This window comes from Bombus affinis, chromosome 9 (assembly GCF_024516045.1).
Source record: "Bombus affinis isolate iyBomAffi1 chromosome 9, iyBomAffi1.2, whole genome shotgun sequence".
Classification (NCBI taxonomy): domain Eukaryota; kingdom Metazoa; phylum Arthropoda; class Insecta; order Hymenoptera; family Apidae; genus Bombus; species Bombus affinis.
Window position 1 is genome coordinate 14,381,639 of NC_066352.1, and position 24,980 is coordinate 14,406,618.

Genomic DNA, 24,980 nt, shown 5'->3' on the forward strand with positions numbered 1-24,980 from the left:
AGTCACAATTTTCTTTTTTTATTTATTGTTTATCATCACATCCACTGATAAGGCAGGTTTTAGCAGGCATTAATGACTACAACTACATGTATTCTATAAATATATAAATATTTAAATAGTATTTATATGCATAATTTGGTACAGTTATCTTAGTTTCTTTTATCAGATTCTACATTTTATTTTCGCAGTACTAAATTTTTAGTCATACGGAAGTATTACTAAATGATATTTAATATACTTGGACTTGATTAATTGGTATATAATTCTGCAATAAATACACTGATATACAAATATTTTTTGTAGTCGCTGTAATTTATATATAAATATACTTTATATGGAAATTAGTAAAAGTTAATTGTGGAAATGTATAGTTGCGTTTTTCGCGTAATAAATATTTAAATACAGTATAATATAAATAAAATTAGTTTTAGCTTTTCCACTTAACCGATGGCAATCGTAACGCGCTTTCTGCGTAAAAATATTCTTCGGATTGAGGTTGTAATTTTGTTTTATATTCCATTAATGCCGTACGATCTGCTTGTTGTACAAGTATCTATGAAAAAAATATAAAATTCATGATACGTCAGTTTTTCCTGGTGCCAATTTTCGAATAATTGTACACTTACATCAATTGCTATTCTAAAACAATGCATATTTTTTGATAATTCTAATCGCCTCTCTATATTATCGACATATTTTAAGTATTTTTCGAGAACCTCGAAAGGTGCACTATTTTTATGCAATATCTTTAGTACATCTTCGATAGGAAGATGAATTTGCAATTTTTTGCTTCCTAGCCATCCCTAGTATTAACAAATTAACAATGGTCTCCATTATCCACTTTGTTATGTCATTAATTATTATTAATTTACAAAATTTTAATATAAAACATGCCTTTGTTACAAGTAATCGATCAACATCATCCCATTCTTTAGCTGCTGCTTTAACTTCTAATGCAATCTTTTGATACTGTCTAGGAGACACATCATGCTGTTGAGATAAAATTGTAGGAGACAATAATTTACCCTCTGGCAAATCCCAGTGACCTTTACACACGTGTTTTAGACAGTCAAGAACTGATGAATTTAGTTCAATTTCTTCATTTCCATCGATTACTTTTGCTACCATTTGCCATTCTAATAGTATTAAAAGATATCTATTTAATATATAATTTATCAAAATTCTTGGAATTATATTAGAAAGATAGTTACCAAGTAACTTTATGTAGGATTGGACAAATAAAGCTTCTTTGCACTCAGTTAAAGTTGAAAATTGTGTTTTATAACTATTTCGAAGTTTGTTTAGTAATCTATCAGGATCTCGAGTATTTTTTATGATAATGTGTAAAGTTTTCATCTAAAATAGGACAAATTTACTGTAATTTTGCAGAGTTAAAAATTTTGTTATATGAAAACTTACAGCTGCATCCATTGGTTGTCCTAGCATTCTGTAAAAATGACAAATTAATTAGAAATGTAGAAAATAATATAGCAATATACATACTGCAATACATACGTTAAAATGTCTATAATTTCATTTATTTGCATTCTTATGGAAAGATATCTTATATAAACATTGACAGCATCTGGCCTTTCTGCTAATATTCTCTGAACTAAAGACCGTTTAAGAGTTTTTGTAAGGAATAAAATAATCTACAACATTTATTTTATTTAGAATGCATAAAATATCTTAAGGTACTATGGAAATTGTTGAAACCAAAAATTACTATTAAAATTGCGTTTCCATCACCACTTATTATCGCTGCATCTAATAAGGTAGTTTTACTGACAAGTGATTTATATTGTTCCAAAGAATATGGTTGGCCAAGTAAAATTTTTCTAAGAGTAATATCTGGTTGTAGACCTGTTGTTTCTGGATGAAGATTTTGCAATTTATCCGTAGCTAAAACTATGAAACATGAAAGGTGCCCATATAATATATATCTTTGTTTTTGGTATCAAACCTATCAGTTAATGAAAATAATGAAAATTCAGGCAACTGCACCAAGAATTGATTTATGTATGATTTTACTGACGTACTGCAAGAAAGTGTTTTTTCTGAGATAATAGATAACATAGGCTTAAGTGGTTGATAATCATTAGTGGATTTTAAAGATCCGTCCTCAGTCGATGTGTTGGAGATACCAGCCCATAATTTATCTGTATCGGTCTTTGATACTCCAAACAATTGATCCACCTGTTATTTAATATCATTAATTGTTGGTTAAAGTGACAAAAAATTACTATCAATGGCAATTTTGTGAACTCAACCTCATTATTTTCAAAACAGAAAGATCGTTTCTCGCTACTGTACCAAAAATCTTCATCATCTTTAGCAGAAGTCATGATTTAAATTCTGTCTAAATAATAATATTTATATATTTATGAATTATTACACCGAAACATCAGATATTGAATCATAGACGACGTATGACACAAGTCTAACATCTTATTATTATTTATAGAACCAGAGAGGTAAGTAGGGAGGTCGTCGATGAGCGTGAGAGAAATTCAGCCAAAAGTACATTCCGCAAATTACCGCCTCTAGCGGTCAAATGGTCGTACTATACGCACATTTCTTCCTTCGATGCTTTTGGTGGGAGAAACGTCCGTACGCACGGCGAGAGGAAAATGTGCATTCGTATCACACTCGTATATACCATCATATAAGCAAATTTCAACACCGATATACCGAAATCCAAAGCCTAAGGAAAATTGTTCAAAAACTGAGTCGTGACTAGTTGTGAAAAATCAACATGAAAGGTAAAAAGATTCCAGTTCTATGAATATCTCAGACAGAGACAGAGATACTCTGCTTATTTCTGTCTCGCAAGAATGCGAACTATATTGACCTTTCAAGGTTGATATTTTGCGATTAGACACGACTCAATTTTCAGACAGTTTCCCTAGCGAGTGTCGAGACTAGGATTAGAATTTTGTATTTAACGCCACCCTTCGGCGAAAGCATCGAAGGCACAGTCGCATTTACAGGTTTAGGAACTCCTATGGTGGTGATAGTTCCAGATTTGAGGATGGTCTGTCTTGTACTGTCTTCTTGTACTGTCCAGCATACATAGAGCGCTGATTTTGAATAGTCAAAACAATTTCAACAAAGTAACACACGATAGAAGTAATGAAATGAATTTCTTATCATTTTTATAACACTTTATAAGAAGGTATACATTGTTTATTCTTAAACAATCCTATTTATGGTTGAACCTTGCTTTAAGAGACACAAAATTATGGTCTTGTGTCCCCTATTGTTTAGTCAGAAATGAAAAAAAAAGTGCTCGCGCCCATAATTCTAGTTGTCTCACAGTATGCCATGTGGTGAAGTGCTGAGATCAATCAAAGTTAGGATATACAAGAACTTACGTATTTAAGTTTAAAGTTAGATACTTTCCCTACTTTTTTATTTTTACCTTTATTTAGTTACCTTTTTTTATTTTTAACTTTTTTAGAATTATATTTTCACTAACATAAATCATTATTACGCGATTTTATCATTCTCCTGTCTAGTTATACTTATCTATCTCGGATAGAAAAGTAGATATGAACTTTTCCGTAGAACAATATAGCTAAATAGGTTCTTGTACCATAGAACTGCATAGGTTCTTATCTATGCTAGTGTGCTATCAAATAAAACAGATCCCTAATTTTATAGGTTCTTGTATATGCTAGCTTTAATTGACTTCAGCACTTGACCGCTTGGTGCAGCACTAGTCTGAGAGCAACCAGGTTTATAAATGTGAGTACTTTTATTTCCTCTCTGGTTTAGTCTGCAGCAATGCTGCTGATGGTGGATTGGAAAAACAGGTTGCTTCATAATCGTTACATTAAATGGAATTTTGTGTCTTAGGTTATGAAATACCGACCTGTCAAAAATTCAGGATGTTTCTTACATCCTTTGCGATTTCCTACGGTGAATATAGGAATCATCACAGACGACACGCCAGTAATTATGTCACCAGCAATGTACGGAATATGATAGATGTGATATTTGTGATGCCGATCTATCGTTGCTCCGTATTTGACGCCTGAAGGTATGCAAATGCGAGGTCTGTTGTTATTCCTGATATCAGTGTTTAGTAAAAGGAAAGTTACGCCTGTACATAGGTCACCCTCTGCGCTACGGCGAAAATCAGGATATAAAAGGGTTTGTATCATTGGACTTCGCGGCTTTATTTTTTCGTTACGTAATTTCTTGTGCGTTACTATTTCCATTGAGTTATCAATTAATTCTTAGCGTTACCATTGTGTTATATTAGTATATTTCATAGCATATAAGATTTCTAACAGTTGTATCAGTCCGGTATTCGGGAATTTGAATCGTAGGAGGGATCACCGCTCGCAACTCGTGGACGATCTAGCAATGAGAACATCTGCACGCTATTCAAAGCCATTCGTTAGCCATAGATCTTGTTAGTTCCCTTTTCTGTTAAGTTAGAGGTTAGGAAGTATGTTATTTTTGCATATATCAATTATTTTTAAATAGAATTAGGAATAGAATCGAAATTATTAATTTATAACACTATTATAAGACACGCAGCGTTATTGAATTATGTTATATCAATATCAGTAATAGAATTATATAATTTATATAATTTATTTATCTTGTACATTACTAAAGATTTCAATAAACGTTTATTTAAAGGTAATCAACTGTTTAATTATCTAATGGTCTGTCCAGCGATCCTAGAATGACTTATCCCAATCCTTTAATGAGAAGTAGCATGAAGGAACTTTGTAACAAAGTTCTGAAACTCGAAATTTGAAATTTATTTCTAATATTTAATTAAACTTTTAAATGTTTTTTCATTCTTCAAGAAAAACTATTTTGTAAGCTATTAGAAAAATATGATTTTACAGAAGCTGGCACATTCTACCACAACTGTAAGATATTCTATAAAATGTATTTTGTAACGTGAGCTTTTCATTGAAATATCACAATATGTATGTCATTACATTGTAGATTATTAAATGTAGAATTACGATTAGACTGTGGATTTTAACAAGGGGTTGGGTATAAACGGAATAGCCGCAATACAACATACGATCTATTTATTATTTACAACAATGTACCAATGTTACACAAAATGTACCACATCGTGTTTTTATTTAAATCACTTATCACACAATTTACAAAACGTCGCTCATTCGCTCGCCATTTAATGTCAGTTCGATAAATGGATTGCATTTAGAACTCGTTCTCAACGTTTTTTTCATGGCATTTCGTACTTTTTCGGGCAAAACGATGCACGGAAGGGAGAAATTGCAAATATGGCAAACTTGGTGAAAATGAGTTCTTGAACGCTTTAACGTCTTGTGCTTTAAAAAATTCATCCTGTCACTTGATTCGCGACAACATCGTTCTTTTTCTTTTTATTTCACATTGCAATCTCATTTTACGTGTATCGCTATATTATACAGGGTGGTTGGTAACTGAAGGTACAAGCGGAAAGGGGGTGATTCTACGCGAAAAAATAAGTCGAAAATATAGAATACAAATTTTTCGTTTGAGGCTTTGTTTTCGAGAAAATCGACTTTGAATTTTCGGTCGGTACGCGTCTCGTTATAACGCATCTTACTGTAGATCGTTGTCTCGATGGATATTATCGCAGTTTAAGTTTGTTTTTGCCGTAACGGAAAATTAAGAATACATAATGAAATAATATGAAGTAATCATAAAGTTTATTATTACAAAAATTGCTGAAAATGTTGCCCATTCTGACGAACACATACTTCTGCTCTTCTAATTAAATTTCTATGAACACTTTCTAACGTATTCGATTGTTTTAAAGTATGAAAGGCTACAATAATCAATTGCTCGCAACTTGTGATTTCTCCAGAATAGACAATTGATTTAATATGGGTCCACAAATAAAAGTCAATCGAAGTTAAGTCAGGAGAGCGTGGTGGCCAAGCTATTGTTCCAGCACGACCAATTTAGCCTTGGTAATGTCGGTTTAAAAAATCTCTCACACGACGACTAAAATATGGCGGTGGACCGTCTTGTTAAGAAATTAAACTTCCTCTAGTTCTCAGCGGTACATCTTCTAATAATTCCGGTAGTTTGTTTTTTAAGAAATCGAAATATGCTGCTGACGTTACATTTCCTTCGAAAAAATATGGCCCAATAATTAGATGTCCGATTATGCCAGCCCAGACGTTTAGGTTCCATCTTACTTGAAAATGTGTTTCAAGAATAGAGCGAGGATTCTCATTTTGCCAATTATGCATGTTATGGACATTGAACATGCCGTTCCTTGTAAATTTCCTTTCATCGGTCCATAAAATTTTTAACAGAAATTCTGCATCGTTAGCACGTTATTGAAGCAACCAATGACAAAATGTTTTTCGCGGAAGCTTATCACGAGGCACGAGTCCTTGTACTCTGGTGATATGATAAGTATGCAACTAAGAGTATACCGCAAAGAAAGGTTTCTTGCACTTATGTCAGGATATTCTAAAATGTCCTTTAGTATTTGCTCTTCAACATTTACATTTGTATGTGTTCGGCAGAATGAGCAACATTTCCAGCAATTTTTGTAATAATAAACTTTATGATTACTTCATATTATTTCATTATGTATTCCTAATTTTCCGTTACGGCAAAAACAAACTTAAACTGCGATAATATCCATCGAGACAACGATCTACAGTAAGATGCGTTATAACGAGACGCGATAAAGTGCACGCGTACCGAGCGAAAATTCAAAGTCGATTTTTTCGAAAATAAAGCCTCAAACGAAAAATTTTTATTCTATATTTTCGACTTATTTTTTCGCGTAGAATCACCCCCTTTCCGCTTGTACCACCAGTTACCAACCACCCTGTATATTATAATTACGTGGTATTAACAATTCAAAAATATCAATAATGTTATTACAAATTCACTTGAATCTGGATAATAATTATATCCAATAAAAATTAATTTCTCTTCATTCTTATGTCGAACCTGAGTTACAAATTTTCATTTCATCGTAAGTAGTTAACCAGATTAGCAGATTAGAAAATTTATGCATTCGTCATCTGATGACAGTCAGATTTATGAAATTCATTTTTATTCAGTGGAATTTTTACAAATTATACGAGTACGCTATAGTCTTGCTTCATTCGTCAGTTTTCAAAAATTATAATCAGAATGTTTGTTAATTATCAATAAGAAGAACGACGCCTACAGAGAGGGACTAAGTGTTTCTTAATTTAACTTTATTTAAGCGATGAATGATATTTAAAAAAAAAAAGAAAAAAAAGAAGACAAAGGAAAAAATATTTACGTCGAGTCATATTCGTTGCAACGGTGCGATATAATTGCCGATGAAGATTTTATTGACTCGAATAGAGCAGTAGAGCGTCAAAAATGTATTTTCTCATATATACGAATTGCAATCGGATGTTTCCGACTACTTGAGGAAAAATAATGTCTCTTCTAAGAAATAGAAAAAAGGCAGAGATACGTCGTTCCTCTACTTTATTGCATTTCTGTCTTGTTTCCGTATTTTTAAATTCTTTGGTATTTACCATAGAAATAGGGATTTCTGGACGTTAGCATACACGTAAAACGAGACGTTTAATTTTATTGCCAAAAATCGCATATGAAAAAAAAAAAAAAAGAACAATCATCATCTGTAAGACATACGCGTCCAAAGTTCCGAGATTCGGCTTGTGAATTGCGCGCGTAATTTAAATACTCGACGCTCGAACAATACGTATCTTCAAGTCTAGTACATGTTGCAAGAGATTCGTTCGCTTAGAATACAGTTTCAATTGGACAACATAAACATTCAACATTTAAAAAATCTAGTAAATCTGTACATGCTTTCAACGAGCTTGAAAGAAACATTAAACGTTAGGTCATTTCCATCATATTGTCGATTAGTCCAAGTATTCGTACGTTTACGTTTCAAAAGCTTCTCCGTTGTCTCACATGTGCATTCATATATTATCTTTCTTTTACAACAAATAAAATATACTATATATTTTAGTGTAACAACAACTATCCAATCATTCAATATCAAAATCTTTCCTGATTTTACAATACCACACTTCGATATTCCACTTTCCCTTGAAATATTAAAACGTTAGCAACCATTCGGCCAAACAACGATAGAAAAAATTCGTCAGGAGTAACGAACAAAGAAACAAAAAAAAAAAAAAAAAAAAAAAAAAAAAAAAAATCCTTTTTTTTCTAAAAGAATCTTCGTTATTTTTTCGTAGCAACGAAGCTCGATAAAATCTCCAGTAAAATTTGATAGAATAATCGAATAAAAACAATCTCCGATTGATTGGGGCGTAAAATCGTTAAAATTCAGTCGAGCGCGAAATTTCCAGCGGGAATAAGAAAATCGTACGGCTAACTTTCTAATACGGCCTATAAATTCTTCTTCAATAAAACTTTAAAAGTTCATGCATGCGACCGTGACGAATGGACGTGTTTAGGGTTTCGTTCTCGGCCACTAAAATCTCGCCCGCGAGAAAGAAACGTACTTAGTTTAAAACCCGAATATAACGATCTCTATTCCTCGCGAATCTTTGATCTGTGTTTTTTAATACATTAGAACGGATCTGCGTGCTTTTCATCTACCTTACGTTGCTTTTCTTCTCAATATCTACGATTCGATCTGTGATCTATTGAAGCGAAATTCATTTTCATTTCTGGTCCTCTGTGCCTAAGATAGATTATCCTTAAGAAACTTTTAAGAAACTTTTCATTTTGAAAATCAAATTTCAAGACCCGAAAGAGTAGATGAAACTTTGTACGATGATTTTTAATTAGTTTCCGAGTACATCGAACGAAAGTATTTGAAAAGTAATTTTCGTCTATCAGTTTTTGAAGATTTTTTTTTACTTATCATATAACTTTTATTTTTAAAAAATTCTTTTCTTTGTAATTATTAGTAGAATACTCTGTTTGTAAATCTCCTCGTTATTCTTCCAAATTTATATTCTTCTGCTACATTACGTGATCCTTAAATTTCTCTTAAATAGTACAGCATCTATTCAAATTTTTCTTATAAATGAAAATAACTTTTCTTCGATTATCATTCTCAATTTCATCTGATCTTGTTATGGTAAAGCAAAGGATGTTCTACATGGACAACTATATACGTAGATGAGAAGCACGCATTTCTAGCGGTACACACACAGACGAAGAGCATGGACAGCCGATAAGATGGACGGATAGCTGTTGTGATGTTCCTCTCACTTTTTCCAAGTTAAGAACGAGTCTGGACGATTTATGCCCCGAATTAGAACGCGAACCCTGCCTCACCATATTTTTTGATTGCACTTTGTCGAACGTAAACGATGCGCATTGCACGGGGTTTACCGAAGAAGAAAATCCTGAATTATGTTTCATACGAGCAAGTAGATACTCGTTGCTTTTAATTGTAACAGATTCGTACGAATCGATCAACGATACACTTTACTGTTATATCGGATAAGAAAAATCTTAACTCTGATAACGAATTAAGTTTCTTCACACAAAATGACCGATTTTTTATAATTAAATTTCTACAATTAAAAAAAGACCGAGGAAACAGAGAAGAAACTATATTATTCGATTATTTCACGAATCATTTAAAGAGTCAGAGAATGATAAAAGAAACTAAGTTGCGACAATCGTACGATAAAAAATAATAATTTCAGGAAAAGATTCCTTAATCGATCCGACAATTATCGTAGAGACGTTAAGATAGAAAATTTCTATGATTTTCTAAATTTGAGAACGTCGAAAGAAAAAGGGGTAAACTGGTGGAGAAACAACGAGTACCACGGGTGGATAGTGACTTTTAAATAAAATTGTAGTCGATGAGAATGCGTGTACGTGTAAGTACCATATACGATATTCACTCATATAGGTACAAGAACGTATACACGTAATCTGCACGCGCACCTTCACCTGTGCAATGGACAATTCGCGTGTACTTGTTACACGCGCGTTTAAACACCTACGATCGTGTGGATGCGTCCGCGCTCACGTAACGATACAGAGCGTTTTCTTCAAAATCTATAATTCCTCGAATCGAAGACGATGTTTGAGCTCGATATTACTGTTCTACCGACACTGCGCGAATTTTCTGCTCTCTTATTATTCTACTCGCATACACATTCCTTTATTATACAGAGTGGTTGGTAACTGGTGGTACAAGCGGAAAGGGGGTGATTCTACGTGAAAAAAGAAGTCGAAAATATAGAATAAAAATTTTTCGTTTGAGGCTTTGTTTTCGAGAAAATCGATTTTGAATTTTCGGTCGGTACGCGTGCACTTTATCGCGTCTCGTTATAACGGATCTCACCGTAGATCGTTGTCTCGATTGACGTTACGTTGTTAAACACTTCCAATGTGACCAAAGTGTTTTCCTACCTATTAACTTACTATCCGACTTTTATCGCTATCCACTATCAGTACCTATTAGTCTACCATCATGTCTACATAACAGCAATCGGGAATATACGGACATGATACTTTCGTTAGGTGCGTGCGGTGGTAACGCATCAGCCGCAGCTGATCATTACAGACACCGGTATCCCAATCGTCGACATTCTGACAGACGTGTTATTCAAAGAGCAGAACGAACCCTCGGCGAATATGGTTCTTTTGAAAAACTTAGACGACATGGTGGTCGTCGACGACGCGTTAGTGTAAATGTTGAAAAGCAAATACTAAAGGACGTTTCGGAACATCCTGACATAAGTGCAAGAAACCTTTCTTTGCGGTATAATCTTAGTTTCTTCACGATGCTTCGAATACGTTAGAAAGTGTCCATAGAAATTTAATTAGAAGAGCAGAAGTATGTGTTCGCCAGAATGGGCAACGTTTTCAGCAATTTTTGTAATAATAAACTTTATGATTATGAGATCCGTTACAACGAGACGCGATAAAGTGCACGCGTACCGACCGAAAATTCAAAGTCGATTTTCTCGAAAACAAAGCCTCAAACGAAAAATATTTATTCTATATTTTCGACTTCTTTTTTCGCGAAGAATCACTCCCTTTCCGCTTGTACTACCAGTTACCAACCACCCTGTATATGGAGGATAATCCATAAACAACGATCACTTCAAATATACTCCGTTTTCGATAACGAAGAAGATAGACGGTAAAGAACGATGATTTTTAAAACTTTACGAAGACAAATGTCTCGTGAGATGAACTTAGGTTTGCGCGAGTCCATTCGTCGATTAAAATTGGCTGTAATTTGAGCTTTCTCGTGGTTGATACTCTGTAGCTAGGATTTTACCAGTTTATTGAAAAAGACCCTATTATCTTTTATTATCGATGGTTGCAGTTTTTTTAATGAGAAAAGCAATGCTTAACAATTACCGTAAATAATTTAATCGTTCAGTGTTAATATAATCGTATGACGTTAATCGCTTAAAATTTCACATTGAATTACAAACGTGGAAATTAAGAATTTCTATATGCCAATTGAATCGATTGAATATTTAATTGCGATAGATCGTACCTTTTGTAAATTATATTTCAAATAATTTTTCAGCCTATTGGTATTATCGGTATTATGGATATTTCTCCTTTCTCTCCTTAAATATAAAAGGGATATTTGAAACGATCGTAATAAGTGGACCATCCTGTACATCGGTTAAACAGAAGGGCGCGACGTATTTCACGCCGCGTACCACATTGACAGAATTTCTCTACACTTAGAATACGTTAAGAATCTTCAATTCGGGGTTTTATATACTTTACGTAAACCCTCTGTATAAATATATGTATATAAAAGTAACTCCATAACATACAATAAATCGTATCTTTGTTTGGCACATTTCGTCAACTATAGGATCCGTACAAGTACACCTATTTAGGTACACATACGCTTCTATATATATATTTATATATACATACGCGTATACACCACGTGGCAAGTATATATATACATATATACCAACTCGCTTTAGTCTCTAATAGTCATATATATAATATATATAGTATATAGAATACGTACAAATATTCCATCGGAGTAACGATAGTATGTACCATTTTTTCCTTTTTTTTTCCTTACGTGTCATTGTAGTTTTTGCCTGTGTATATATATATATATTTATATTTATATATCTACATTTATTCTTTACTTTCCGTATTATTCCATTGAGTGTTGTTTATCAATCCTATCTACCTCTAGAAAATTATAAGAGGAACGTAACAATCTGTTATTCTCCGATACAATATAATATATTATGTTTTTCTTTACGTCGTTAAAACGTCACGCGCTTCGCCGAACAGGGAATAGGCTTGGCAAGCGTGGGAGTTGCACTCTCTCGCGAGATTTCCTAGTCTCTTCTGTTCACGATCGTCCCTATAACTTCGTTCAGATTAGCCGAGTTACCTACGTTCAAACAATTCAAATTCGAGTAAAACGAATTCCTCGCTGCCTCGCGGACGCGAGATTTTATACCATTTACTTTCTTCTTATTAGGACAGCTTTAATCTCCATTGAGATGATTTTGCGTTACGTTATACAATATACATCACAGGATAAATTACAAATTACGTTTACAATTATATGGATTTCAAAAATTATGTTTATAATTATATAATTAACGTTTCATTTACATACACGACTGTTTCCTCCTCTATATTCCATTAGAAATATTCCCTTAAAGTCAAATTATCGAATTGAAAGTTACGCAACTCGACTTGTATGAATTCAAACTTAAAGTCTTATTACTAATCCGTTGAATTCAAGTAACATAACTAACTTGAACGAAGTTTTTGATCCAAATAGATTTTTGAAAAGAGTACAAATTCGCGTTTCTATGTCATTCTGCTTTCCTATATAATTTCGGAAGCTTAGTGAAAGTTTCCTTTTTCTGAAAAATTCGTCGAAGAACATTTCGTGATGCGCGTAATCGAAAGCACAACTCCATGGACCCATTCAGAAAATCCGGCCCGCAGTCGGAATATATATTATATATATATATATATTTTTTTTTTGTGATTTTTTTCTCTTTTTTTCTTCATTTTCACTTAATTATCGTTCGATAGGATTCTTCGTAATTCTTTCGCTTAATCTTTTCTTCGTTTTTTTGTTTTTTCTCATTTTTGTCTAAATAAATATATCCACGAACAAGGCACTGCTCGACAGGCGGAAGTGTGCGCGCGACACCGTTTTTTCGTCGTTGTCGGATGTTCGGATATAATACACTGCGTGGAAAATTTCGCGTCGATCTGTCGAGCTTCTTCGAGCCGTTTCCTATCGCGAAACGTCGGGTAAAAAGTGGTCGGGATGCGTTTTTAGAATATTATCTGCGTAAGTGTGAAGCACTGACGACTCTCGAGCTTTAAGGAAATTCTCTCCATCTCTAATCGCTTGCATCTTGGAGAAAATGGACGTTCCGAAAATCATAACTTTATTGAAAATCAAAAATTTAGATAAGTTCTTCTCGATAGTTTCTTAGGAAATATTATCGTCCTGTTTATGTACTTTTTGATTGTGTTTGTTAGTAAAAGAAGAAAGGAAAAAGAAACGAGAGTCGGATTTAAGTTCGTATGATTATCCCCAAGAACAACTGCGAATGTTGATTGCTATTTTCGCCCTGATAGAAATTGAGAGCGAGATAAGGGCGTGGCAGTACACCAGGTCATGTTAACCCTCCTGATACTCATCGTTTAATTTTTTATAACACATTTGTTATTTATCAAATTAAATTTATTCTTAACAACCGCGGAATCGCTGCATCTAACGATCAATAACCAGAAGCACTTGTCAGAATTCAGAAATTCCTCATAAATGATCATCTTCCAATCCCGGAACAACCTATTGTCATTATGATCACTGTTAAAAAAGAGAGATTTGTTTAAACGGCGAAGAAGCAGTACTCGAGGACTGAAGATGGATTCGAAAGCAGTCTACAGCCACCCATATTACAATTCGTCTCCAAAATCAATCTCACCATCGATCTTTATCAGAAGAGTTAAACGATACGACCAACAGATTTGCCATTATTCTCGGCTCGAATTTCGTTCAGAGTGAACGCCAAACATATGACGTCGTCAGAGAGCGTTTCGCCCACTGGCAGGTCGGCGTGCGTTATAAAGGGAAGCACTTGGTCCGTTTCTGGGCAACGGTGGATCGGCAGTCGACCTTAGAACCTAGGGTGAAACTCTCCGGCTTGACCGTCTCCTCGACAGAGATCTTCCCGAGTCGCTTTTTTATTCGGAATGGCGTTGATCTCGGGGATATGATCTCGTAAAGATCGCTAGTCCTACCCTGAATCTGAACCCTACCCTTTGGACTGCTTGCCTTCTGATCGATAGGAATAGCGATATCGACTTCAGCGCAGTGATTCTGGCTCATATTCTTCGGAACGTTTTTCTCCGAGTCGCTACCGCGCTCTTTCTCGTTAGTTTCATCCGATGGAGTGTTGAAAACATCGGAGGAATAGCTTTTGGAGTCGCATATCAACGCTACATCCGAGTAATCGACCGCTTCCTCAACCTCCGAACGCAAATTCCTGGCAGAAGCCAAAGAAATAGCTCTGGCTTCTGGTTTCTGTGGTTTTTCCTCGTCGGCATAGTCCAACGACAAACACTTCTTCTCAAACAGAGCCGGGCCAGGAATTCCTCCATCGGATTCCTTCGTTTCTTCCTCTTTCTCCTTCTCTTTTTGCCGATCTTCCTCTTGCTTCCTATCAAGCTGTCCTTCCTCTGTTCTTTCTAGGGAATTGATCACCCTCGATGGACGGCGAATACTATTTTCCCGTTCAACAGACAGACAGAATTCCTTGTCAGTCAACAGAATACGCTTAGGCTGTCGAACTGGTTTTTTATCCAGTTCAAGATCCTCCTTCTCCCATGACGGCGTCTTTAGCAAACTCTTCACCTTTCTTAGCTCAGTCAGCAAGTCCATCGTCTCTTGTGACGGTTCGTGGAAGATTCTTCTCTTTGGTCGCCTTATGGATGAATTAGTATCCGAGTCTTGATCACTAGGGTGATCTATTCCCTGTTGTTTCTTCAGTACAGACCTAACTGTACCTCCATGGACTCGTACCACTTCGTTCTTGCTTTCCGAAGTCGAATTTGTTTCCATCTTAGCGGGTGTCGAACTTACTGACTTTGACGCTTCGTCCGTTTTTGATGTAAGATCCTTGGGACTTTTGTCACGAGCATCTGGTACGATGTTATTCGCTTTTAGTCGTTCCTGTTGCCTTCCAATTATGCTCTGAACATTGCCTCTTGTGCGTCTTTTGAAGTCTGCGTACGTTTCAGTAGGAATTTCATGATACTTAAACTTATCCTGAAGCTGTTTGAACGTTTCTCTGGAATACTCCTGACCTATTCTATGCGCCAGAGAATCCTCTGACGATGCTTCCCTAGTTTTTTCGACCCGGTCTCTTTCTTGGTATCCAACAGAAGCTATAGAGCGATCCTTGGACAAAAGATTATCCGAAGAAATGCCTCTTCTCTCAAATTGCGCCTGTTTGCTAGGTTTTTCACCCTGATCCTTGCCATCCCTGTCCAGCAGGTCCTCGTACGTCTGTCTTCTGGTCTTCATTGGCGAATAAATATTTTTCTCCGAAGAGTCAGCTTGTGATTCATTTTGATCTGGCAGAACAGATGAGATTGGACGTTTCACTGGCGAATTGGGAACGCTATCTTGCGTCTGTTCAACGGTCTGGGAGCTCTGGATCACCTTCCGATGAGTAGGTGTTCTTGGCGTCGATGGATCTCTCTTCAGCAGCCATCTTTTTCTTGGTGAATTGTCCCAGCTATTAAGTTCTTTATCAGAACTGACACTTGCGTTAGTAAAAATGATTTCCTCGCTAGTTGTAACACGACACATGAGCAATTCAGCACCATTGCTAGCCCGTTCCTTTGTTTCCAATTTAGGCGACTCTTCCGTCGTGGTGGTAGTATCCAATGGCAAAGAGCTAGGCCCGGAGTCCAGGACATCGTCCAAAGAAGCACCTCTGAGAGGATCTCGAAGTTCCTTTACTTGCACAGTCGATTCTAGATCTTCGGTTTCGAACGAATACATCTTCAACAAAGGACCTTTAGCAGACCTTCTACGTTGAACGTCAAACGATTGCTCCACTCTCATGTTCTTCTGAACCCTTCTCTCTTCCGTCTTCTTCGTTTCCTCGGTCTTCGCCGTTGTTTCCTCCACACACGTTTCATTTTTAACGCTCCACCTTTCGTAACGCGGAGTATCGAATATAAATTTATCCAACGTCTTCGACGAGCCAATTTTGTCCAAGAAAGGTTTCTCCACCGCCTTGCTAGGCCCGATTTTCTCCAAGTAAGGCTTGCCCGTTATCTTAGGCGCAAGTTTCGCCAGGAACGGCTTGTCCTCCGTCTTCGAGATGCCGATCTTCTTCAAAAACGGTCTCTTCTTCTCCTTACCCTCTTTCTCGAACGATCGATCGTTTAATTTCTCGCTGCTATAGTTCGATGAGTTGTCGCTGCTCTTAGATCGCGCCCGTTTATTCCTCGGGTGTGGCGTTAACGGGGTCCTGGGTGTTCTTGGCGTGAGGGACGGACTGGGCTCCTGGTTCGGGCAGGTTTCGTCCAGCAGAGCGATGGCGTCTCTCAGATCCATGTACGCCTTCCTAGGTGCGGTACTCACTGGACCAGGTCGTGGTATCTCGCTGTCGATGCTGCTATTCCTCGTGGACGTGCTTTCCGGCTTCATTTCCGTGTCCATGTGCGAGTACGAGGGATACGAGCTCCGATCGCCCATGGGCCCCGGCGAGGAATCTATGGTAGGGTAATCCTCGAGGTACCAGGGCGTTACGCCGAGGTCTTCTGGTCTGGCCGCGGTACTGTGAGCCGGAAGCATCGGGATCTTACTGATGGCGCCTCTGTTGCTGCCAGAACCCGTTGACTGTTGATCGGTCTGTGTGGTACTCGAGAACGTACCAGATATACTGGCTATCTCGATCGGGGTGCTGGTTATCGCCACTTGTCGACGATAACTGGTACACGTGGCGAAATACGGAAGCGCCGGACGCGCCGTTTCGACGATGACGCGACCCTGGGCGCACGGGACCATTGGCTCCCCGTCCGCCGGGGCTTCCTCCGGAGTCAACGGCAGCGCCGCCCCGCGACCGAACTCAATGAACCACAGCTCGTCCCTCAACTCGCTTTCTCACTTTTTCTCGTTCATGTCCTTGTTCAGGTAGTGGAGCACGTAATGTAGCACCAGGTCGTAGCAATATTTGTACTCGGTCTGCAACAGTTTCGAGCACGATTTAAATGATAATTAAATTGTTCGTAAATTGGAAAATAATCCTCCTTTTTAAATGGAATTTTAAGTTAAGACAAGTTTAACAGGTAGAAAATATCGACAATTTTGTATCGTAAATAGATACTTGTCGTTTGATTTTAATTGATTTTTAGTTAATTTCTGTTGATCGACAACAGAATCACAAAACTATCGTTAAAGAATGGTATACGCAACAATTCGAAGCAACATCCTTTTTTAAATTTGGAACACACGACTGTTAAAAGTCGAAAAAGCGAATGTGCCGAATAACTTGCTTCGCTTACAACCACTCACCATGTTCTCAACAAGCTGAGGTCTATGTCTGCGTACAGTTTTAACTGCTTGGAAAATGTCCACTTCCCCATGTTGAATCACTTGTTCTATACACGCGTTTGCGGCGCAATATACACCGCAACGACTTCTGCCATCTGGGGAGACCACAGCGACCGGTCCATAGTCGGTTCGTTGCCTCCACCTCTCGACCATATTCATCAACTCGACCAGACTGTTTGTCGACGTTGGAACTTTGTGACCCATAGGCCAACACGTCAGTTGGAACAACTGAACCGTCTTCGGTGGTGCTTTCACGCCTGCCATCAGCTCGGTCAGTGACACGATTTTCTTGTTTATCCTAAAAATCTGTAGAGTGATACGATTATTTTCTAGAATCTATCGCCCAAATCGTATTCAAATTCCGTTGAGAGGTGGAATAAAAATTATATATTATATTCCAGGTGGTAGCCATTCGTGACTTTAAGAGTTTGAGAGAAAATATTTTCTTCGATGGCGTGGACAACTTAATTTGGGAAAGCACCAGCCCAGTAAGCGAAAGATTCGGATTCGAATCTCGGCCCAGCAACCCGTACTAGTTAGAAAACTAGATTGCCCAAGAAAATGTTTTTAGATGTCTTCTTAGACCCCGTAGAAAGAATTCAAAGCGTGTAAAAGAAAGAGCAGCAAGCTGTTTCTCACCCAGGTCTTGATGTTCGTGTAGTGGTTGTGGCTGATGTGATCAATCGTAAAAACAGGTCCGTATTTCTTGGAGTGTTTTCCCTCGGGCCAGAAACTGGGGAAGTTGGTGGAGCCTGGGGGAGGTACGCAGAGTACCACCACGGCCGAACACTCGTAATCGTAAACCAGGGACCAAAACTCACCGCACGTGTGTCGAAGAGGCCATTCCGTTACGATGTATTCCCTGGGCTTCGTGTAACCCTGTCGAGAACGACCATTTAAGAGAAAAAACGACGATGTTCGCAGGAAATGAACGGTAGTTTATATAATAGAAAGGACGTGGGATGAAGATTGACGAAAGAAAACATCTTTTCCTATATAGTAATTTGGTTCCATGTGGAGTTTAAATCTCTAGCTGGAGATGAAACGTAATTTCTATCAGAGAAGATAACGAAGAACCCTTTGTATGGGAATTTTAATAAACCCCCGTTAATCTCTAATTGTAGGAAAATAATACACAAAGTTTTATTACGACAGAAGAATTAACTATTAGAGAAAATTGAAATATCAACGTGAAACATTTAGATATATAGATTGTACACTTACGTCCACAAAGACAGCATTTATATAGTCAGTGTAACTGTTACCCTGGAAGCTGGTGAGGTATGGTCGGAAGTTGTCAGCTAAAGTGAGAAATATTAGTTCATGAATAAAGATATGATCGGCTCGCGTTAAATATTACACCCATTATTTATACACATATACACACACACGTAGAAGAGACATTTACGCGTTATATTTCGAAATAATTTTATATTTTTCTGACATAAAGAAATATAACACGATAAAGTTCCCAACGTGTAATATATAACTCTTCCAAAATCATCAATTATTTCATTTGCAAAAAGAAAAACAAGTGTATGCTCCTTTTAAAAAAATATAGCTTGAAAAATGCAAGTATAAGGTACGCAAGAAATTTCACGTCTGAAATCTATGTATAATACGAGTAACAAATTCATATCTGTTTATAAATATCTCCCGTATAGTTTCTGAAAAAGATATAAAAATTGATAGGGAAATGAAATATAGAGTCTCTCTATATTTCATATACGCAGTATCCGCGTATGCGCGACATGCAATTTTTACAATGTAGTAAAAGCGTTTCCTTTCTTTTTTTCGTTCATCGGAAAAACATTTATACGATGTTTTATTGGTGGAAACTTACGCGGCACAACCAACACATCTCTGTTCTTTTCCCTGTTATCAGCCCTGTGGCCTCCAGCGCAATCTCCGATCGTAAAGCGCGGCGTCTGCTTACAAATTTGCTGATATTCCCGCTGATATTCATTCATTTTAGTTATCGGATTTTTTACGCTCTTCTGCTTAAGACGTTGCGACAACTCTGAGACCGGAAACCACGAGGTGCCACACACCACAAACTCCTCCAGCGTGTCGTACACGAATCTATATTGTTCCTGCATAATAATAAATCTGATTATTGTAAAATGTTGGGTAACATCGATGTTTAGATATTATTAACTATTTTTCATCTTTTTTATTTTTTTTTATAAATAATACGAAATGTTCGTAATTCGTAATTGGCAGACTATAATTCTTATGATTAGATATTCATACTGTTTCTGAAAATAATTTGAATATTTATAATAGAGCATAGGATATAAAAGGAAATCATCGTTGAATGAGAAATTCATTGTAAAACGTCTAATATAATAATAATGAAAAATAGAACTGGTACTAATGACAAAATAATAATTATCGAAGTAAACGTTCGAAACTTTCTACAGATTCCAACAATCTATATACTGCGATAAACAGTGCAATCAACAGAACTCATCGAAAAGCGAAGCTCAATCTCCTTGAGCCAGCATCTTATCTCTCGTCGCTCGAACGAAACCATAAATAAGAAGACGATCGATATTCCGAATTTACCAAGTTCTCGATAAGTCCTCTTCTGCTTTGTCGCAACTTTTTCAAATAGCCAAAGACGTCGAAGGCATCTTCTTCCTCGGCCAATTCCATATTAGCATCTATCGCCAGGTACACGCCTGATCTTCCACCACCGTCGCTTTATTTTGCCAAAAACATAACGTTTCTTTCGTTCAACGATTTATCAGATCGGAAAGCATCGCATGCTATCAAATTGGAAATTACATCAAACCATCGACATTCATATCGATGGAAATACTTACTTGCAATGGACCACCATAGGACCAGACTCGTTCTTTATGGTGGAACCGACTACCGCTCTCACGCGTCGACGGAACTCTAACACCGCGTTTCCGAATGGACACGTATGCGAGTGCCATTCCGTGTAGTGGAATTGCAATAATGTTCGTTCTTCCGTAACTTCCTGAAACGTCGAATAATAATTCTGTCTTTAGCTTTATCCCTTTTTTATATCTCTCCATTTTCTATTTTCTATTTAGCTCGATCTTTTGGAAACTTTGTCAAGCTTCTAGATGATGGGAAGTGAATTTGACGGGACTCGAAATGGTTTACATTTTTATTTTTGGTAAAGGAATTTTGATAGAAATTGATGTTTATCACGGTTGAAAGTCTATAGAAAATTATTTCAATCTATCGACAATTTCGCTATTACGTTCACGCGTTTATTTCACGCGAAATATCGACAGTTTCGTCGTGAAAATTATTCACGAGGCGGCAACGTTAGAGACGTTTTTCGGACTTTAATGCACGATTAAAATATTTCACTATCGTTATAAATTCGAGACATTTTGAGCGAGATAATGCGTACGTGTCGTTGGCAGTTTAACTCTCGCAATTCGAATTTTAAACGGCTCTCCGCTATAAGTTACATCTATGTCAGTCAAGTTGACGAATAAATCGTGTTTCGTCATAGTCAAGCCTTTGAAATCGCGTCAAAGATTTCCAACAGCTTTTCTAATTTCCAATATGTGACATAAACTAATTGTTCGGCTTACGGTTCTTTCGAAACGGAAACAAAAATTCAAGTAGAACATCATCATTCAAAATGAAATATTTCGTATTTCGCTATTTTATACCTAATACCCTAAGTTCGTTATTGATCTTCAAAATACATAAAACGTATTATAATTGTTCTACTTTTTACTTTGAACCACTCTGTAAAAATTACTTCTATCTTAACTTCGTCACCTCTGCATCGTCCATTATCCAATATTCTCTCTCTCTCTCTCTCTTCACGAAGATTCGCTATTATATCAACTATAGCGCGTTTCATATTTCAGAACACAAAGTTCACGAAACCAAGCTAAACTACCGAGTTCCTGTAGCGCATTCACACGACGCAGCAACCGAGTGCTGAATTATGCTCCCTGAGGAATTATCACGCACAATGACGCAACAATGCTACTCGACGACAATCTTGTCCCGTTTAGGATGTTCCTTGCTTGTCGAGCATTATGTACCCTTTGCTATTCACGGAATGAGATTGCAACGGAGCGGCGGCGTATTAAATTTTCCGCCGCCAGTAAATCTCGAGACCGATTATTGCCTTGCTTTTATCGCGATTTATAGCGAACGTCTATAGTAACGCATCAAAACGAGGCTTTTCTTTTCTCGATGAGCGAGCAATTCTACGCCTCGATCCACTATATTCCATCGTATCGAATACGATTACTTTATGAAGTTTCTTCTTCGAACCTTTCCAACTAGATAGAAAATCAATTTCCCAGAGTTTAAACAAAGAGTAACTCTCTCGTTGTTCTACGATTGTGGTACATTTCGTACGCGATGATCATTTCGTGTTTATATTTTTCTACGACTCTACGGTTTACTTTTATCCAAAAAACGTTCAAAATCGACGATAACTTCTCATCGGGAACGTCTGAACGAAATAGAACGGAACAAGAATGGAAATATTCGTTCGTCGTTTCAACCACCACGTTCGAACGATCAGGATGAATGGCTCGGCAGAGAAATTATACGAAGCAAGCGTCGTACAACGAAACGGCTCGTCATAGTTAAAACAGAGGAGATGTCGGTGAAAATTGGAGAGATCTCCTTGTTTTCACCCCGTTTCCGTCGAGTTAATAAAATTAAGCCTTACGTAACAGTCGTTCGAGTAAATTCATCATTCTCTCCTCTTTGCCAGAGTCTTCCCGCTTAGTATCGTTCTGTATTCAGCCACTTTCAGAAATGGCTACCAGTTTCTCCACGGTTAATTCCGCTAACTTTTTACCAACTTTCTCAGCCGGCAGCGAAATTCGCAGACTCTAGCTGAGACCAAACCTTGTGTTACTTTACCTCTCGCTACAGGCACGAGTTCCGAGTTTGCACGATCTTGTGCCAGCCGAGACTTCATTACCGTATTGGGAGATCATTCGACTCTGCGGTCCTTTTACATTATACAGAGTGCAATTCGTGTCACGTAATTTATGGTGATTCGTCGAGGGAAGACTGGGAAAAGAATGCCGGAGTTTGCGATCGATGGCGAGGAATTTCTTTGAAGAGTTGCGAATTTAAGGGAGAACACGATAACGATGATGAGATTGATAAGACAAAGGAACAGCAACAACTATAGAATAATATCAATTATTACGCTCTGGCTCTTTATGTAAATTTATATCTTTACAAGGTAGAGATATTTTTTAAGCAAGAAATTTCACAGAGAAATGGCGAAACAATCGTAGAATGAAGATTTCAAAGTTTCTAAATATCATCAGTACCTTCCTTTCGATAATTTATATATTTTATATATTTTTTATTTAGATACATTGCGTGTATCGTATATATTTTTGCATAAACAGATGTACAAATATTCGCAGTTTATTAACGGTAAAATAATCGTCGAAGTGGTCACCACTTCTACGAAAACTCCACATCTGGTCTTTTTAGTTTTCTCAAGCGCCGAAGCCATCGACAGCGTATAGACAAAAGAATAGCAGGAAGGCAGACCATAAATAGTAGACAGGCGACGTTGGCTTCGGGGTTTTTCAGTTATAAGGTAACACTGCTAGCGTGCGGATCTGGACCAGCTCAAATTCTATTCCTACTTATTATTACACTTCACTATTAAATTAAATATATATATTTTGTATCTTACACTTTATCCACGCGTTTTCTCTCTTTATACATCGAATAACCTCAACAATAATAAAAATAATACGAGTAACAATGATAGAAAGAATAAAGTATTGAAAATATTCGGAATATTAGTCGTGAAGGGTTAAGGATATACCGAGAAGGAATGCAAAGATACGAGATATCAGAGATTCGAATTACTATAGGATAATCCTCGGAAAAATATTCAGATTTTCTCAAAAGCGAATAGCGTATTAAAAATGCAAACACGTAGAATTGGGTCGCAGGATTCTCGAAGAAAAATTCAGTCTCAAGACGTTTATGCGCGTTATTTATTTCGCCAAGCGCCACGGTTACTCTGTTTATACGCTATACTTTAGTTTACCTGTTTGATAAATTTTATTTTAATAGCGTCTATCGAAGCATAATTTTTATTTTCGGTTATATAGACCCGACCAGAGTAACACGATCAAGGAAATAGTAATTCGTAATTTATCGCGAATCTAAATAAAACAGGGGGAAAAAGCTTTAAAGCGCCGTTTAGAGAAGGAAGCGGAAAACATTCTTTGTCATTCAACGCAGTCTGCCACTTAAATTCGCGAAACATGTTCAATTTACGACTGAGAAGCTGCAAATATTAAACTCCCGTATAAAATACATTAAGTTCTTCGCGCCGATGTTTCACTAGATCCGAGAAACGTGCGATATGTAGATGGAAAAAGGAAACGTGGAAATACGTGCCGAAAGGATGCGGTAAAGAAATGTTGCGAGAAAGAGCGGATGAGACAGCGCGTTTCAGATAGGAGAGAAAATCATTCTAAAAGGTGGATGATGGAGATAAGGAAAAAGAAAGGTCGAAGGTCGAAGATCAAACGGTTTCGGAGATAAATCGGTGGCAAGGAACTCTATTGTAAGCCAAAGGGTATACAAATAAAGATTTACGTATGTAACGATAAATCTTTGAAAAGAATGTATACACCATGGACCATAAATCGCGATGCAAGTGGATCGAGAAAGAAATTCTATGCGTTAAAATAAGACAGGAATTAAGAATAAGAAAATTTCGTTGGGGACTTCGTGTTTCAGAAAAATGCGTTTCAAAATAATAGTAATTTAAAAATATACATATATACAACCCAACTTGTTATAACGTTTGGTAGGCGAAGCCTGCTCGATTATATTCGCAAAAGTATAAAACTCTATAAACGTTCATGGTTCTACCTATAATATTGCTTGTCAGACAAGTACGTTTCCCTTAAAAACGAATCTTCCCACGTAATTTTGTTAGTCTTGAATTTTGTGTTATTTTTCGCCATACAATCTTCGTCGCTCTATTTATAACACGATTTATAGCTCAGCCTGTGTAAGGAGAAGAACACTCACGTCATTGTTATTCTTCTTGTAAAGTCTTATCGTCCGTATGTGAAAATTGGCAAGCTCTTCCTCCTTCAGCACGGAAACACCGATACCGCCATATTCTTCGTCCTTGTCTTTGCTCGCTGGCCAATACTGGACGCACATCACCTGAAATCGATTCGTACGATGTTCGTTATCATTCGACGGATGTGTAGTTTCAGCGGAAAATAGCTCATACATATAGGACAGTTTGATAAAATGTACGTGTGTCATCTAGGACGAATGTTTGAGAATTTGCGAGGACGAGGTGCGGTATATTTGAAGATCGTGAGAGGCAAGATTTGTATTGGGTATACGGAAAGATGATGGAGATTCGTGAAACTGAGTTTGCCTCGAGTACGAC

At 37.0% G+C, this 24,980-nt stretch overlaps 3 protein-coding genes and 1 long non-coding RNA gene across 12 annotated transcripts in view; 1 reads left to right on the forward strand and 3 right to left on the reverse strand.

Annotated features, from left to right (window-relative positions):
• Positions 1-89: 89 nt before the first annotated feature.
• LOC126920388 (spermatogenesis-defective protein 39 homolog) lies at positions 90-2,510 on the reverse strand. The gene is made up of 9 exons (XM_050730711.1): positions 2,271-2,510; positions 2,040-2,196; positions 1,727-1,908; positions 1,516-1,652; positions 1,420-1,447; positions 1,212-1,356; positions 895-1,136; positions 627-803; positions 90-553 (listed from the first exon to the last, which is right to left on the reverse strand). Exons 1-9 carry the CDS (start codon positions 2,343-2,345, stop codon positions 428-430), a joined length of 1,269 nt encoding a protein of 422 aa, XP_050586668.1. The 5' UTR covers positions 2,346-2,510; the 3' UTR covers positions 90-427.
• A 299-nt stretch (positions 2,511-2,809) lies between these two features.
• LOC126920415 (uncharacterized) lies at positions 2,810-4,657 on the forward strand. Its single transcript, XR_007711952.1, has 2 exons — positions 2,810-4,042; positions 4,116-4,657. It is a non-coding gene; the product is annotated as an uncharacterized LOC126920415 (long non-coding RNA).
• Positions 4,658-5,043: 386 nt separating this feature from the next.
• Positions 5,044-17,014, reverse strand: LOC126920375 (microtubule-associated protein futsch-like). 2 transcript variants are annotated; one of them, XM_050730669.1, is made up of 2 exons: positions 6,861-17,014; positions 5,044-5,441 (listed from the first exon to the last, which is right to left on the reverse strand). In XM_050730669.1, the coding sequence occupies exon 1, from the start codon at positions 17,012-17,014 to the stop codon at positions 14,054-14,056; it is 2,961 nt and encodes a 986-aa protein (XP_050586626.1). In that variant the 3' UTR covers positions 5,044-5,441; positions 6,861-14,053. The 2 variants fall into 2 exon arrangements, with proteins under 2 accessions (XP_050586626.1, XP_050586625.1); XM_050730668.1 differs by having other exon boundaries at positions 5,044-5,740; positions 6,653-17,014.
• Positions 17,015-17,041: 27 nt separating this feature from the next.
• LOC126920378 (receptor-type tyrosine-protein phosphatase kappa) overlaps positions 17,042-24,980 on the reverse strand; it is a 103,793-nt gene continuing 95,854 nt past the window's right edge. For all 8 annotated transcript variants that reach the window (XM_050730687.1, XM_050730685.1, XM_050730684.1 and 5 more), the window contains 8 exons: positions 24,605-24,745; positions 20,389-20,549; positions 20,129-20,264; positions 19,404-19,653; positions 18,785-18,861; positions 18,200-18,439; positions 17,522-17,866; positions 17,042-17,191 (listed from right to left, as the gene is read on the reverse strand). In XM_050730687.1, the coding sequence (XP_050586644.1) occupies positions 17,111-17,191; positions 17,522-17,866; positions 18,200-18,439; positions 18,785-18,861; positions 19,404-19,653; positions 20,129-20,264; positions 20,389-20,549; positions 24,605-24,745 (1,431 nt within the window). In that variant the 3' untranslated portion in view covers positions 17,042-17,110. The remainder of the gene's footprint in view (positions 17,192-17,521; positions 17,867-18,199; positions 18,440-18,784; positions 18,862-19,403; positions 19,654-20,128; positions 20,265-20,388; positions 20,550-24,604; positions 24,746-24,980) is intronic.

What these genes read in the sequence shown, in the direction of transcription:
- LOC126920375 (XM_050730669.1), bottom strand. Translation starts at nt 17,014, where the DNA reads ATGGTCCCGTGCGCCCAGGGTCGCGTCATCGTCGAAACGGCGCGTCCG.
- LOC126920388 (XM_050730711.1), bottom strand. Translation starts at nt 2,345, where the DNA reads ATGACTTCTGCTAAAGATGATGAAGATTTTTGGTACAGTAGCGAGAAA. An exon ending in TCTGTTTTGAAAATAATGAG is followed by an intron (nt 2,197 to 2,270) that starts GTTGAGTTCACA and finishes ATTAAATAACAG; the next exon opens with GTGGATCAATTGTTTGGAGT. An exon ending in GTTTTAGAATAGCAATTGAT is followed by an intron (nt 554 to 626) that starts GTAAGTGTACAA and finishes TTTTTTTCATAG; the next exon opens with ATACTTGTACAACAAGCAGA.